At 60.5% G+C, this 15969-nt stretch overlaps 6 protein-coding genes across 6 annotated transcripts; 2 read left to right on the forward strand and 4 right to left on the reverse strand.

Moving 5' to 3' along the window:
* Nucleotides 1-1399: 1399 nt before the first annotated feature.
* Nucleotides 1400-3100, reverse strand: COL26b_008068 (uncharacterized protein; the record flags this gene model as incomplete). Its single annotated transcript, XM_053180836.1, has 1 exon — nucleotides 1400-3100. The coding sequence occupies one exon, from the start codon at nucleotides 3098-3100 to the stop codon at nucleotides 1400-1402; it is 1701 nt and encodes a 566-aa protein (XP_053035228.1).
* A 1989-nt stretch (nucleotides 3101-5089) lies between these two features.
* Nucleotides 5090-6716, forward strand: COL26b_008069 (uncharacterized protein; the record flags this gene model as incomplete). The annotated part of the gene is made up of 8 exons (XM_053180837.1): nucleotides 5090-5216; nucleotides 5261-5437; nucleotides 5483-5653; nucleotides 5700-5891; nucleotides 5964-6071; nucleotides 6119-6159; nucleotides 6204-6364; nucleotides 6410-6716. The coding sequence occupies 8 exons, from the start codon at nucleotides 5090-5092 to the stop codon at nucleotides 6714-6716; spliced, it is 1284 nt and encodes a 427-aa protein (XP_053035229.1).
* A 599-nt stretch (nucleotides 6717-7315) lies between these two features.
* Nucleotides 7316-8215, forward strand: COL26b_008070 (uncharacterized protein; the record flags this gene model as incomplete). Its single annotated transcript, XM_053180838.1, has 2 exons — nucleotides 7316-7422; nucleotides 7468-8215. 2 exons carry the CDS (start codon nucleotides 7316-7318, stop codon nucleotides 8213-8215), a joined length of 855 nt encoding a protein of 284 aa, XP_053035230.1.
* A 60-nt stretch (nucleotides 8216-8275) lies between these two features.
* Nucleotides 8276-9537, reverse strand: COL26b_008071 (uncharacterized protein; the record flags this gene model as incomplete). Its single annotated transcript, XM_053180839.1, has 2 exons — nucleotides 8276-9398; nucleotides 9446-9537. 2 exons carry the CDS (start codon nucleotides 9535-9537, stop codon nucleotides 8276-8278), a joined length of 1215 nt encoding a protein of 404 aa, XP_053035231.1.
* Nucleotides 9538-10094: 557 nt separating this feature from the next.
* On the reverse strand, nucleotides 10095-11285 carry COL26b_008072 (uncharacterized protein; the record flags this gene model as incomplete). The annotated part of the gene is made up of 1 exon (XM_053180840.1): nucleotides 10095-11285. The coding sequence occupies one exon, from the start codon at nucleotides 11283-11285 to the stop codon at nucleotides 10095-10097; it is 1191 nt and encodes a 396-aa protein (XP_053035232.1).
* Nucleotides 11286-12905: 1620 nt separating this feature from the next.
* On the reverse strand, nucleotides 12906-14687 carry COL26b_008073 (uncharacterized protein; the record flags this gene model as incomplete). The annotated part of the gene is made up of 1 exon (XM_053180841.1): nucleotides 12906-14687. One exon carries the CDS (start codon nucleotides 14685-14687, stop codon nucleotides 12906-12908), a length of 1782 nt encoding a protein of 593 aa, XP_053035233.1.
* Nucleotides 14688-15969: the final 1282 nt, after the last annotated feature.

The following is a 15969-nucleotide window of genomic DNA, read 5'->3' on the forward strand; positions in this document are numbered from 1 at the left end:
AAGGAAAAGCGCTTTGCTTGCAGCGCGAGCAAGCTAGCTGACCCGCTTGATCGGTTCGTAGGGCTGGGGCGAGCGATACAAGACATTCTAGCTTGCCGGGGGCCCCCGTCTGCATCGTGAACATGCCTCTTTCCCTGATCCTGGGTGCGACTGCCTCGACGAGAACCAACTTGTTGGCCGCAACGAAGGGATACGATTGCGCTCAATTCAAGCAAAACAGCTGGGCCTCTTTCTCAACTCGCGGAGGGGAAAGCTGTCCTTCACAAAATCAGGCTGAGCATCACCAACAAACATCTGAACACACACATCATGACAACATATCTCACCCCCCCATCCTCGATGCAGCGCAACCACGGCGCGAGCCTGCCTATCCGTCGGTCCTTGCCGACGGCACAGATGACTCCCAACGTGGCACCACCGCCGGCGCCCTCCCGCCCGTCGTCGACGCAAACGATCTCACATCGGAATTCCGACGGCAGGTTTTGACTGCTATGGAATTGTACATGCTGCTCTTTTCAGCCCTATGGCCTTTTGATTCGCCAGATCCCACAAGGCAACCGTCGGCGGCACCTCCGTCAGCCGCCGCCGCTTCTGAAATTCCAAAGAAAGACACCACTGTTTACAGCGTCTGGTTGGCCAAGTTCCGCGACGTGGTTGTTGTGTGGCGCTGGCCCATCAATCGTTTCGCCATGGTTGCAACCCGCTTCTCTGGCTGGGGAAGACCACCGCGCTATTCGCCAACATAGAGAAACACCAACGAAAGGAGGAAAAAGAAAAAAAAAAGCGAAACCAAATTGCAACCCCGCGCGAGCATGCATACAATTCCCAAATCCCCATGCAGCCGAGCGGGACCTTGTGCGCGTCTGAAATCACATGCTGCGCTCCTCACCCTTTACAGACGCAGGTGCATTAGCCTCGAAGCCGATAGCGAACTTGTACCCGATACCTGTCACTGCTGCCAGCACCTCTGCTCGGCCGTTCTCGCGAGTCGCCATGGCTCGTCCCGAGCAAGTGTGGGGATTCTTTTTAGGATCCCGCGCCGCGCTAGGCGGGTGGTGTTGAGTGCTAGAACACGAGCCGAAACGGCTTCTAGCGGCATGGTGCTAATTAGCACGACGTTTCCCGTGAACCGGTGGGCACGCATTGTGAACAGTCCCCATGTAGTTCATAATATCAACACAAAAATGCAAGCCATTCCTGCGACGCGACGGAATCCTCTACCACGTAACCAGTCTGAAAGGGGGTATCAAAAAGCCGCCTGATGGTTGAAAAGGACATGAAAACCAGATGCGTCCAACCCGAACAATTCTACCGATGCCGTTCTGTGTCCGCCATCGTGCTGAGACACACGCTTGCCAATAAACCAAAGTAAACCTAATCGCTCGCTAACAAAGTAATTTCAATAGACTTCCATCTGTCGGCCCCGCGTGTCTGACAACACCTCTTCCTCCTCCTGTTGGGTCGGCGTCTGCGAGGTTGACGATGCCGGGGGGCTTTCGACGACTTCTGCGGACACGTCGCGAGTGAGGCCCTGCGCGGGAGATGCCATGCCACTGCCGGTGAGCGGCCCGATAAAGTCGTCGCGAGACTTGACAGCGCCGTCCCGCCACCAGTGGAAGAGGACGTCCTGCTGCCATCGGTGTCGGTTCTCGATCCGCAGCCGGTGCTCGTGCACAAACGTCGTGTACAGGAACTCAACGGCAAGGGGCGACGTTCTCAGCTGATCCAGAAGCCACCGGGTGACAAAATCCGCCTTGTCGTCTCCCTTGAACTCGCTCATGAGCCTGGAAATGGCATACTCCTTTTGGGCCGCGTGCAACTGCCGCTTCTTGGTCGGGTCGTTCGCCGGAAGCCTCACGGCCCGCCTCAGGTTGCCGAGAGCCGTGAGAGGTTCCGGGCGGAGCAGGTAGTCCGGGCAGGACAGGAGCTCCGGGAACCGCGGGTGTGCGACGCTCCCCGTCTTGGTTCCCAGGTCGTCGAGGGACATGTCTTCGCCAATGTCAGGGTCGAGGGCGTACGCTATCCGGAAAGAGGGATGCTTCTTCATCGCGCCGTTCTCCTCGCAGATTTGCTTCAGTCGTTTCACCTCCTCCGCCAGGCGGTCGACATTCTCTCGTTTCTCGCGTTCTTCGCTGGGGTAGCCGTCAATGAACTCAATCTCGTCCGCGTTCGGCCGTTTGCCCGCAGTTTTCTTGACCTCAATGCCGTACGCGTACTGGTCGTGGATGAGAATCAGGTCGCCGTACTCGTCTTTGGCGTTTTCCAGATCTCCGATGGCGGATACGAGGTCCTGCCACAGCGGGTGAGCCTCCTCTGTGGGCCCATGGCGGGATATGCCCATCAAGTCGTACGGCATGCTCGACTGCTCCGCGAGCTCGTCGTCGTCTGAATCCTCCATTTCGAATTCCTGCCCCGCGCTCGTGCTGCCGGCGGCCAAGATGCTGAAGAAGCGTGTCTCAATGTTGATGAGATCTTCCTCCTGCTCGTCCAGACTGACCTCGAGATTTTCGTAGTCCGACTCGAAGAAATGGTAGTCGGTGCGCAGTTTCTGCATGTCGGCGAATCTCTTGTCCAGGGTGTCGTCCAACGTGCCCAGCGTGCTCCGCCGACCCCTGATGAGGATGGGGCGCAGCATGTTCATGAACGCGTTGTCGGCTTCGTCTTTCCTCCGACGCAGCTCGCGGAGATGTCTGCGCCTGCTAGCCATCTCCTGCTTGATGCCGTAGACTCTCTGGCGACGCTCCTTCATGAGAACCCACAGATGCTGCACGCCGTCATCCCCTGACGAGATGGTCGATGCTACAGACGATGCGTCCGACTCCAAGCTGGGAACGGGGCTGCGAGAGTGCGCGAGGCGCGAGACCTTGTTCGTGATGACGTCTGTGATTTTCCTCCGGTCCCTCTCCACGGCCTTGCGTGACTGGACGGTGGGCATGAGAGGAGGAAAGGCCGTCCGGTTCTGCTGATCAAAGTAGTCGTCAGACTCGTCGGAGCTGGCCCCAGAGTCCGAGGTGATGGGCTGCTGCCATATTTCTGTAGACAGCAACAGGGGCGGCGATGATGGCATGGTGCCGGCCAGGGGTTTCTTTCGCCGTGCCATGGGCGGCGGAGGCGGCGGCGGCGGCGGTGGTGGACGGGGATGTGTGATGCTTGCTGGCCGGCTCCCAGGGGGCGGTGGTGGTGGAGGCGGAGGAGGTTTTGGCATGTTGGAATTTGGACCGGCGTCGCGAGGCGGAGGACGCGGGCCGGGCGCTCTGAACCGGCCGTCATCGCGGCGGTGAGAGGAGACAAGACCAGATCGCGCCGGCGGAGTGAGCGAGTGTTCCACGATGCTGTCCGATTGCAGAGACGGACGTGATGGTGGTGGCGATGGCGGGCTCAGGTCGAGCGCGGCGACACCTCTCGTGGGTGTCGTGTCAGATGACCTGTCATTCTCGCCGGATGGGCCATGCCCCGACGGGCTCGATGGTAAGGACTGACGGTCGGGGGAGTCTGCGGCAGCCATGAGGACGGGCTAAGGTGCGTACTGATCGTGATATTGTTCCATTATCTGCCATCGCCTTGGGACACCGCAGCGACGACGAGTGTGACGGAGGTCCGGGGCGACGATATCTCCAGGAGCTGGAAAGGATCAGTCGACGACGCGTGGGTTTGTGCCCTTGACTGAAAAAGTGAAGCGAGCGAGCCAGCGAGAGCGGCTCTGTTCGTTTGCAGGAGCTTTCGTTCCCCCGGCAGGACGCGCTGCACAGCTGCTGCTACTCGCACTGCGAATGCTTTCCTCCCTGCGGACGTGCGGCAGGCTGGCTGGCTAATTTGAGATGCATGCCGCGGGAACACAACGTGTGCAATCCGGGATGGCCGCTGACCGAGCATCAGACAACCCAGCAACGCTGGGCTGGTAAAGACTGGACAACAGCACCTGGCACCGTACCCGGGACACCACACATTCTCGGTAGACGGATCCACCTGCCTCGCGGGCACTAGCCGTCTCTCCCCCTGGCGATAGGTGTGTCAGTAGCTCTGCTAATGGAGTCGCTTGCTGCCGTGGGGGGGTCCCGTCCCAGTCTCGGCGGTCCACCGGCTGGTGGACACAGGTGACAGTGGACGTGAAGAGTCACTAGCAGCGCGGGGTTTATCGACATCAACCCGCCTCGCTACCGGTGGGAGTGGGCCACACCACTTCCACTTCTGCACCAGCAATAAACGCACCCGCACGAGAACCACAGCCTGCTTTCTGTCGTCTGCATTTTGCCATTTCCTCCTCTGCAAGTACCTGGTACCCAAATTACATCTCGCGCTGCTTACAACCTGCCAGTGGCCCTGCCCGCCTTCGGGCCTTCATACAGAGGGAATGCGCAGGCCCCAGTCGTCCGCACGACACAGCGCCAGGGGTGTTACTCTAGTCTCTCCTCCGTCTGTCTCCTCTCCTACCAGTCCCTTATGAGACCACCTCATGGCGACAAGAGCTGGCGTCTATTCCGCTACGTGCTGCTCCACGTCGAGTGGGAAAGCGGATAGCGGGATGGAGAGCCATGCTCTTATCAAGGGTTAGAGCCGGAAAGATATGGCAGACGTGCCGTTCCACACCCTCTCTCTCGTTGTTCCGTTCTGTTCTCCTCCGTCCGTCTTCCATCTCTCTTTCTCTTCTGACTCAAGCTTGGGATCACCAACCCTCCGGCTTGGGACTGACGACCAAGGAGTGCTATGCAAGGCAACGCAATGCAGGACTTTTGCTGCTGAGATCCTATCCCGCCACCACCCCCTTCTCTCTCGCCAGTCTTCGCCAGTCACAGCTCTCCGGATACGTCACGCGTTCCTGCGCAGCTGCTGCCACCAATTAAGCCCGCGGCCTGCTGCATTTATCCTCCATACGGCCCCGACGTCTCAGGCCCGACTTGCCTATCGACGTCTGATTGTCTCTTCTCTCTGCATTGCGGCTCAACTGGCCCTTTCATCAGGACCCGTTTCCTCCCCCGAGTCCCGAACCCGACTTGCTGTGGACCCTTTCCCCCCTTCCCCCCCCCCCCCCCCCCGGATCGGCACTTTTCACTAGCGGGACACACATAAAGTGTAGACCCGCGATGCCACTATGCCGAAGCATAGCTCCTCCAGTAAACACAAGTCGAAGCACGATGGCGGCGGTGGTAGCCCCTGGAGTGACTGGGTGTGGTCGGCCGAGTATTCAAAGTACTACTGCTACCGCATGAAGCGGAATGGTGAGTGGGAACTCTGGTGTTGGAGCAAAATCTGACAGTCACAGGTGAGACCGAGTACAAGTGGGACGAGGGGACGTCGAGTGCCCAGCCTCAGGACGAGGCCGCACCTCGCCAGCAGGCCGAGATAGACATACAGCATGGGCTGGACGACTTGTCCTTGTCAGACACTCCCGACAGCGGTTATGGCTATGCGTACGGGTCACAGGCTGGGAGTAGTCATGGTGAGTCTGCTGGCCGCGTGTTGCTACCCGGCTAACGCAACGCAGATATGACGAAGAGGAGCAAACGCTCAAAAGACCAGCCGACTGAGTATGCCGAAGCCGAGCCCGACCCTTCAGGCGATCCACCCCCAACTCCCGATGAGGTTCCGCCTCTAGACCCTTTCTTCGGCGCGCAACAGGAGACCACACAATCAGTCTACGAAGCAGAGTCAGAGCGTAAGAGAACCATTGAGATTGAAGCGCAAACGCTAAGCCCGTACAGCACTTGCTACTGATACAAACACGGCATACTCGACAGACTATGCGCAAACCGATGCCTACCAGGGTATGCCCACTGCATCCGCATCGCAAGCCGTGCTGACAATCCCAGGCGATCCCCAACAGGACTTTGCACCGGAGGAGATTGAGGCTATGCGAGCGAGCGACTCCCACAACTTCGGCTACGCGAATGAAGGTGAATCGTCTACCGATTCGGGATACGGTATGGCAACGCCCTCGATTTGGTAGCTGTGGCTGACACGAACAGGGGCCTACTCGCCGGAGGAGGACGACGATGGTACGGTCACGCCAAAAGCGTTGGGGGGGCCTGTCGGTGCCCAAGAGCTCGCCGCCTATGGCGAGAGATTGGATCCTCGTACGTGCCTATAGTCGTGACCCGTAGTTCGCACTAACAATCAACAGGCTACAGAGTCGAACCGTCGAGCAAGTTTAAGCCTGGAGCAGTGAGTAGTCCGATTTCCCCGTGCTTCTCGCGCTGACATGGTAGATCTTCAAAATCGTGTGGTCCGAACCTCGAGGTAGCACAGCGCAAGCGGCACCGACCATGTCGGACAAGCAGTCAATGAAGGATCCGTGGGGCGGCCACTTCCACGTCGGACCTCGACGGTTCATCGTGGTTGCAACCGACGAGGGTCACTCGACCTGCGTGTGAGCAGACCTGTTTCCACACCATGACATTCACTGACAAGCCAGGCCGATTCTCACGTACGGAGGCAGAGGCTGCAGAAAGAGCGGCGTAAAGCCCCTCAAACACGGCGTCATCCACGAGCGGAACCGCAGCGCCTACAAGCTTCCGAGAGAACCGGAACTCGGATTCCCCCCCGTGAAAGCCAGGCTCAACATTGAGGGCGAGCGGCTTTCGAAAGAGTCGCGCGTCAACTACGCAAAACTCACCACGATTGAACACAACATCAAGGTTTTCTTCATCGGCAGCATCGTAAAGGATGAAATCCCCACAATCAGGGCGAATGTCGACTACTGCTGGGAGCAAAAGTTGTAAGGGATCTCAGTGATCCTGGGAACGACGGAACCCGACGTTTCAGCCGCCACAGCTATAAGCGATTGTGGCAGTATATTACGTTGTCGTCGAGGGGCAATCGCCCTCGACGACTTGAGTCTTCTGAAGGCTATTCTACGTTGCATCTCATGTTGCATCTTACGGATGACGATTTATGACATTCATGGATTTATTCGCCGCGATTTCGACGGCATCACAAAACAGCACCAGCACCGGCATGGAGACAGACCATGGGAGACTGTGTCCGGATCTCTTTTACATTTACGTATCGCATCTAGTATCAAATTGCCAATATCAATGACGAATATCGCTGCGCCTCAATACCCTTGTCATCGGTGCCTTACAGCAAACTGCTGAAATTCTGCACATTGAAAAGCCAAAATGCCAATTACAAAAGCTTCACCCCACGTTCAGGTGTGGGTCGGTGAATCCGGGGCTAGCTCAGAGCTCAAGCCGAGGCTCGGTAACCCGCCCCCGCAAACGTCACCGACCGGGGGGTCCGCGCGTTGCAGCTCCGGGTTATTAATCCCGACCTCCCCTTTCAATTTCGCTTTGCTGTCGTTGTTCATTCAAACGCAAAAATGGCCGAATCTCAATTGGAAGATTTCCCGTCCCTCTTCTCGCTCAAGGGCAAGGTCGCCGTCGTGACGGGCGGTTCCCGCGGCCTCGGCCTGCACGCCGCTTCAGCGTACGTCTAGCTCCCAGCGCCGATTGACTCTGCTAACAAACACAGCTTCCTGCAGGCTGGAGCTTCCAAGGTCTTCATCTCCTCCCGCAAGGCCGACGCGTGCGAGGAGGCCTGCAAGGCCCTCAACGCCCTCCCGAACCGCAGCCCCGGCGCCGTCGCCATTCCTGTCCCCGCCGACGCGGCCTCGATCAAGGGCGTCGAGCACCTCCTCGCCGAGGTCAAGAAGCACACCGACAAGGTCGACATTCTGTTTGCTAATGCGGGCGCCACCTGGGGACAGGCGTTCGACTCGCACCCCGACGACGCGTTCGCCAAGGTCATGGACCTCAACGTCAAGGGCGTCTTCAACACCATCCGCCTCTTCGCCCCGCTGCTCGAGAAGGCGGGCAACACGAGCGACCCGGCGCGCGTCATCATCACGGCCTCGGTCGCCGGCCTCGGCATCGGCACGCTCGGCAAGCAGGGCACGTACGGATACAGCGCGAGCAAGGCGGCGGTCATCCACCTCGGCAGGAACCTGGCCCTGGAGCTGGCGCCGCGACACATCACCGTCAACTCCATCGCACCCGGCTTCTTCCCCAGCAAGATGTCAAACGGCCTGCTGAAGATTGCCGGCGGCGCCGACAAGATCGGCAAGGGCAACCCCATGGGACGGCTCGGCAAGCCGGAGGACATTGCAGGCGCCGTGGTCTACCTCGCCAGCCGCGCCGGGTCCCACGTGAACGGCGAGGTCATCGCGATTGACGGAGGGTCGCTGTGGCAGCGTGGGGAGCTGAACGTGTCCAAATTGTAGAACAGTAACAATGTGTATTACCATGCCCGTCTATGATGCTATTCGCTGTGACAGAAGATGCTACCGCGGCTTGCGGGCCACCCAGAAACTCGCCCGGTACGTCGTCGACAACATGCTCTCGCGGTCGTGGATGTAGGGCGCCTCGATGCCCGTCTCGCGGCGCTCGACGACGAACCCGACCCTTTCCACCAGCGCCATGACCTCGTCGTCGCTCAGCTCGAAGCTGCCGGGGTCGGCAATGCCCGACGAGTTGTTGTAGTCGTGCTCCCCGTCGCCGTCCGTGTCTTTGCCGTGGTTCCCGGGAGCGTTGTTCTCAAAGTGCCACAGCAGGGGCCCAAAGTTGATGAGCACGCCCCCGGGCCGCAGGCAGTGATGGATGGTCTCGAGGTAGCGTATCAGATTCGGCGCGGTGTCGAGGAAGAAGACTGTCGCCACCGCGTCGTAGGCGCCGGCGTGCTCGGCGTCGGCGTACAGGCAGAGAAAGTCGGCCGCGCACATGCTCATGGAACCGACCGACGGGCCCGCGGCCGCGAGCGCGGAGGCCGGGTGGATATCGGGGATCGCGCAGCTCCTCAGATGGTTCGTCCGCGTGCGGTGGTTGGAGAAGGAGTGCACCCAGGGGTAGACTGTGTGCTGCCCCGGCTCGGTCGTGCAGTTGAGAATGTACGAGGAGGCGAGCAGCTGGTGGTAGGAGATCTCGTTGCCCTCCGCGTCGTGGCCCGCGCGGCACAGCTCGAACACGAGACGGCCCAGGCCTGCGCCCGGGACGAGCACCTTCAGCGGGGCGGCGGCGGCGTCTTGGCGCTCGCGAGCGACGGCGTCCAGCACGGGGCCGTAGCACGCGCGGCGCTCCTCCGCACCGTCGGCCGACCAGTCGCGGAAGAACTGGCGCAGGGTGCTCCGGGCCTTGTCGGTGTCGTTGTGCTTGGCCACGCCCACCCACTCGTCGGGCATCCTGGGCTCGCCGCTGCCAGGGTCTACACCACCGCAGGACCGCAGCCCGTTCTGCGCAATCGCCCTCGCGAGCTCCGCGTTGGTGTCGATGGCCTCATCCGTGCGCTCCAGCGTGTCCAAGAAGTTGAAGGGAGGGGCCGCCAGCATCTGCCAGTGGGCCTGGGGCAGCGCGTAGAACGACTGCCTCCTCAGGTGAGTGACGTTGAAGTGAGCCACCTTGGCATATTGGCTGCGCGTGTCAGTCTGCGGTCACCAAAGAAACACGACCACACTCACAGAAACGAGTCCAGGGCACAAAAGATGACCTTGGTCTCCTCCGGGTCCTCCATGGTGCTCTCCATGCCGTTCCATTGCTCGTCGTCGGCCATTTTGACGCGGGTGGTCGGGTCCTCAACACGCTCGTCAGTTCTGAGTTTTCGGCGGGCGGCCGCGGTGCAAGGAGGGGCAGTCGGGACTGCTGTGGCGGCGACAGGGCGCTCCGCTCCGCCCAAGTCCTGGAGAACAACATACTTTTGGTTTTCTTCGTCGGGCGACCGGGGCTTCCTCCTTGGGGTGAATGGAGGGGCTTATCGCGACATCATGGTATCCGGTGTTTTCACCAGCAGCGACTGCCCCGACAGCGGCGCATCGCACTCACCTGGGGACACGGGGCTAGAACGGCCCTCGCCATTACCAATCGGGTCCCCAAGAAGATCTTTACACTGTGCTCGCACGGTCACAGCGTGACTTCGACCTCACCTCGACATCACCTCCCAGCACACCGGATGAATGACAATTTGTTTGTATACGTCCGACAATACCATGAGTCGTTTATCCGTCAATCTACATGAACGCGTGCTAATCTACATAGTCCCAGTCCTCATTATCAATCCCAACGCCAAGAGTTGCAATGCTCGCCAATCAATTGTCCTCCCACCCAGTCCCCTCAGTGATCACGGTGACGACGGGCGTGTCTCTTCTTCCGTCTCTCGTCTGCGTACTCGCTGCTCACAGCGCTCTGGCTGCTCAGCCCGGGGATGACGTGGTGGTACGACTTGTTGCCGTAGTCGCTCTCGACGGCGCTGGTAATGTCGCTCTCGGTCCAGGCGCCGGGGACGCTGGGCTCCGGCTCCTCCTGGGGCGGCGGCAGAGCGTATCCGCGGGTGGCCTGGTCCTCGGCGATCGTGCTGGCGCGCTGGAAGCTGAAGTCGCGTCTGGAGCTGCCGGCTGAGCGGCCCTTCTCCTGCAGCCTCTTGGCCTCGGCGCGGATGCGCTGGCGCTCACGCTCCTCGTTGCGGTCTGCCGTGCTGTACACCTTGCGGATGCCGCCCTTGGCCGGGGTCGACGTGGGCGTCGTCTCGCGGTTCGACAGCAGGTTGGATGACACGGACGACTCGGTGGGGTTGGTGGAGCCGTCCCACTCGGACGACTCCGACTCCTTGTTCATGCCGCCGACGCGGGCAGGCCTCTCGTGGCGGTACGACCTCAGGTGCTGCTTGGCCTCACGCTCCGCCTCTTCGTCGATGAGGACGCTGGCCTCGTCGTTGTTCCGGCGGGATCGCTTCTCGCTGTGGCGTCCCTCCTTCTTCTCCCTGCGCCGCTTCTCCTTCTTGCGTTCACGCTTCTCGCGGGCGGCGATGTCGCTCGCGCCCGCAGTGATGCCCGACAGCGTGGTGCCCGAGATGCTGGTCTGGTTGTCGTCGTAGTCCTTGTACACGCTGCCGCCCCCGAGCTTTGTCGACTTGGTGGCGTTGGACAGGATGGTGCCGTTGGGTCCCTTGCGGCGCAGGACGGTCGACTTGTAGTCGTCCCAGTCGTCCTCCTTGAAGTAGAAGCCACCGTTCTTGGCCCAGAAAAAGAACCAGATGCCGGTGACGACAAAGGCCGCGCCGATCAGGCCGAACAGCACAAAAATGGCCGTGTTGTTGATGTCGCCGGGGCTTGTGACGCCGCTCTTTGGGTCTTCCTTCGCCGGCGTGCCGTCACGGGCGGCGAGGATGGATCTGGCGACGAGGGGGCCGACGGCCGGGTCGAACCCTCTCGCCGTGATGTCTGCCGTCTGCGGAAGGCTCGAGAGCCCGCCCGAGATGACGGAGCGGGCGTGCTGCGCCAGGCCGTTGACGACGGCCGGAGCCATGGTGTCGATATTCGGTGACGATGGATGGTGCAAAGGTCGGATTCGATATCGGTGAGACAATCTTGTGGTGTTGATGGAATGCTAAGCCCACTCTTCAGATTGAAGGCGAAGGGCAGGAAAATCAGATTGCGGATGGATGGGGAAGAGTGCAGAGAAGAGTTGCCTGGCCACCTGCGTGGTGGATGGTTGTTCCTATAGAAACCAAAAATCATGTGGCTGGGATGCGTACAACTGAGGTGGTTGGTGGGGGGAGTATGCCAACCGGGGTCCAGCACGGGTTTCCCTACTTCCTCTTTTTTGGATTTTGCCAGTGAGTCCCTCTCACTGGGTGCTGACCTGATCTAGCAGGCTTTTTTCCTGCATCCCGCTTCCTCGAGTTGCATCTGCTGCCACCATCCCCCAATGACGTCGCGAGTCAATAGACCCGCGCGTTGCCCAGCAACCGCACCACCCAATCACCACCGTCCACGAACCTTCCATTTCCGTCGTCCCGTCACAGAAACCATCCCAGCAAACGGCAAACGGCGCAACGGGCGGCGGATGCCGCTCCCGCACGGAACTAAACGTTTGAGCCCCGTCCGCGCAGTCAACTCAGACATCGTCGCTTCACACATCGCAGGCCGCCAAAAAGAGACCTACGCCCTATTCCTGTGCCGTTTCAAGTCTGTGTCACGTCCGCCAGCGCCAACTACAGCACGCTGACGGGCTCTGCAAACCCCTGCGGGCAAGCTCGGCCAACACGTTCACCCCTTCTCATCGGACCTGAAAGCCAAAAGAGATGATAGGCGCAAAACTCTGAGGCATCCCGCGAATGCTGCTCGTCGATCGGACTGCCTGGAACGGAAACTGATCGCCCTCCCTCGTGGGATGAAGGGCGTGCGTCTACGACCTGACCGGACTGGCGGGCACATCACGAGACAATTGGACGATCAGAGCGGTTACTGTTCCAACATTTCATTTCAATTGCGGCCTATATGGCTCAGCCATGCTAGGGGTATCTGTCTCGCCGCTCAAAGGGCAAGTCATCCGCAACACCTATCCGTATCCTTTTTTCCCCCAACCGGGCCACCCTTCGCGGGCCGCCACTACAAAATGGTATCCTCCAAATGATCTAGAAGCGAATCCCGATGATGGCCATGACAATTTCCCACATGCCACCCTCCCTAATTGCGCAGGAAGTGCGGACTTCCCGGATTGCCCATACAGGTTGTCTATCAACATGTCCGACTCGTACGCCGTGCTGAAAATGCGACACACTGCTCCGCCCCGACACGCGGTCAAGGCGAGTAGTGTCGCAGGCACGACAGCCATCACCCGGGGGTAGCCAAGGGAGGCCTCTCCTCCGCGTATGCCCAGAAAAGAAGAAAAACATTGACCCATTATCGCGTCCCAGCATACAAATTCCATACGTCCTCGAGGCTCCCTGTCTGAGCCTGCATATACATGATTCGTTCAAATGGTATAAGAAATGCAAATAGAAAGGTGGTAACAATGGGGAGACGAGCGTCAACCTCAATGCAGAGAAGAGAAGCAATCGTATCGATACAATGCAAAACGCTCGCTTCAATGAAATCGTAGGAAACTCCATCGCTTCGTCAACTTCGTCATCATCGTGGCCGCTCAAAAGAAGGGCGGCCTGGCCTGCGGAGCATAGCTGTAGTCGCTGACCTGGCTGCGGTTCCACGAGTCGGCGCGGGCACGGATGGGCAGTGGGCGTGAGTCCCTGCGGCTCGGGCGGTCGTCCGAGTAGACGGTGCTGGCCCGGTCGCTGCCGCCGTTGCGGCTCGGCTGGGTGATGTTGATCTCGCCGCCATCCTGGCACTGGATCTCGGCACCGCCAATCTTGAGAACGGCGCTGCCGGTAACCTTGATGGTGACGTCCTCGCTCTCGATAGCCGAGGACCGCGTGGTCCGCGTCGTGGCGCTCTGTCGGTACTCGCTGTCGTCGCGGCTCTCGCTGCTGCCGCTGGACCGGCTGCTCTTACTCTGCTTGGCCTTGAGGGCAGCGGCGGTCAGAGGCGCCGTGGGGCCGCCGCTGACGCCGTTCTGGTACGCCATGGCAGCGTGCTGGGCCTCGGCCATCTTGTGCTCCGAGTAGCTGCCGACCTTTGGCTCCGGGTAGCTGTCGGCGGCGGCCATGTACGAGTGACGGCGGGTGCGGCCCGCAGGCTCAATGGAGTAGCCCTCACGGCTGTATGCGCTGGAGCGCCGACGATGGGCGCGAGGGCGGTCCACGACACCGTCGTCGTATTCGTAGTGCACGACCTGCCGGTAAAGAGAATCTTCGTCGTCAAAGGCGTCAGAGTCGTAGCTAGTGTGTGCAATCTGGCGTGGGGGCGGCATCTTGGGGGCCGGCTTCTGGCGGGGTGGACCCTTGACAGCCTGCCGGGTCGGCTGGCTTGTCTTTGGGCGCGGCGGCGGCGGCATGAGCTGTCGGGGGTCGTCTCTGGGCTGCCGGGGATCGCCCTCGGCCGGGCGGATCTTGACCGACCGCCGCCTGGGCATCTGCTCCTTCTCGTACGGGTCATGTTCGTACGAGTCCGAGATGGAGCGATGGCCCATGGCGGACGAGGGTCTCTGGAAGCGCTGGGCGAGGTGGGTCTGTCCGGGTGCCGGCTGGGGAGGCCCTGTATGATGAGGGGGTGGTGCATGGTGAGGCGGTGGGAAGTAGTCGCTTGCCGAAGACGGCGGCGCGGGGTACGGCATGCCGCCAGGCTGGGCCCATTCCTGCGGATGAGCATAGGGCATGCCCGGTGTGAAGGGGGACTGCTGGGGCATCGGCGGCAGCGGCTGCATCGGCGATGGGGCCATCGGAGAGGGGGCGTACGGCGACGGGGCGTTCTGAGCATACCAGCGCTCATTCGCCGGGGGCGGCCGGGTGCCTTGTCCGTAGTAGCTGTTGGGTCGGTTCGACATGCCTCTCGGGCGGTGTCCCTGTGCCGGCTGGATGCCATACTGCGAGGAGTCGTCTTCGAAGCGCGGCCTCCGGTACTCGTCAGGCTGTTGCGTGTGGACGACCGGGGCCGTCTTGACGCTCTTCACCGGGGGCCGGACGGCAGGCTTCTTGGGCCTCTCCTGTTCGCGGCGGTCGACAGGCCTCTGTTCGTCCTTCTTCCTTCGACGGCGCTCCTCCCCGCTCCTCTCGTTGACCCTTTCGTGTCTCTGGCGCTCATACTTGGCCGTCGTGGGGTCGTTGACGGTGTCGTCCGAGTCGGTCAGACCTGGGTCCTGGATGGATGTTCTTCTCATCTTCTTTTCCTTGGGTCGGGGTCTGGCAACGTTGGCCGTGTGCTTTTGGGGGCTGCTGGGTGCAACCGAACGGGCGTACGTCCTCTCAGCGCCCTCGAGAGCGGAGCCGGCGTCGTCTTCAGCGTCTTGTACGTAGGCAACTTTGCCTGCCATAGCGGTGGGATCAGATGGCTGGTGAATGTGTGTTTGCTCGCAGTCGAGCGACTAGTGTGTAGAGGCAAATGAGCCTCGGAGGAGGCGTGTGCAATCGTGAGTGTGTTGCGAGTTCTTGGAGAGCAATGAGTTGGTGGGAACAGCGTGCGTGGGAGCGGGAACTTTTTTGTACAGAGGGCGAGGGAGGAGGACGGTGGGGATCCGGAAGGGGATGCGACCACTATCTGATGGAGGGAGGGCCCGTATTTGTGGGTATGAGAATCGACCGGGATGGGGTGTGAAATTGGGCGTGATGCGTTCGTTGGTGTGGTGTCGAACGGAGCACTGTATTGCTGTCGATCGTCAGAAGAGGCGATGTGGTCTGTTGAAACGCACAAAAATACGGACTGGACGCTTGGGCGGGCTGGACGAGACCAGCATCTTATTACTTTTGCTTGTTGTGCACCGTTCCGTGCCATGCTACGGCTGCTGAGTGAGCGAGAGAGAGAGACAGAGCAAGAGGAATCGCTCGGAGGGAGGAGGCGTGTGCGCAGCCGAACAATTCTTTTTGAGGGGGAGAAAAATGCAGAGGCCAATCGTGGGGTCGGTGGTGCTGGCAGGGGACGTGGAGGGGCGTGTTCGCAGCAAAAAAAGGACCTGACAGCAGATGATGTCGCTGGTTGCCCGGGGTGCTCTGCCGCCGTCCAGTGTCACTCCAATGGCCGGCCAGCGTGGTCGATAGCCCGAGGGCAGGTGTGGCTGTGGTTGCGAGCTCGTCGCCGGCTTTGAAATCGGATCCCGAGGACCGTGTTTCGTGGTGACGATGCCCGCGATGTGCAGTGTACACTACGACGAGCATTGGCAGCTGGGACGGCATTCAAGCGAGGCCCAGTTGGTCTGGAGACCAGGGCAATTCGCCGTCAACCTCCCTTGCCCCGTTGTCCCAGCCCTGGCAGAATGGGATTCTTGGGCTCATGGACAGAAATGGAACGGTCCCAGATAGCGAGCTAAGCCAATAGCCTCAGCTCCACCGCGTGGGAGCAAGGAAGCTCAGCTGGCGTGCTGGCGTCGTCGTCTGGCCTCTGCTGCTGTCTGGCTGTCGTTCTCTGACGGGACCAGGGAATCCTCGACACCGCAATTGACCGCAAAGTTGGGAAACTGGGCGGCCCCTGGCTTTGGTGCTTGTGTTGGCGCCGGTGCAAATCGCCGCCGCTTCGAGTCAGCGCCAGAACGCACTCAGGCCCAACTGTGGAGAAGCTTGTCTTTCGTTTCTTCCCGTCCGCGACCGTTGCAGTGGATTCCC

Source organism: Colletotrichum chrysophilum, assembly GCF_026319265.1.
Source record: "Colletotrichum chrysophilum strain AFK26 chromosome Unknown scaffold_68, whole genome shotgun sequence".
Classification (NCBI taxonomy): domain Eukaryota; kingdom Fungi; phylum Ascomycota; class Sordariomycetes; order Glomerellales; family Glomerellaceae; genus Colletotrichum; species Colletotrichum chrysophilum.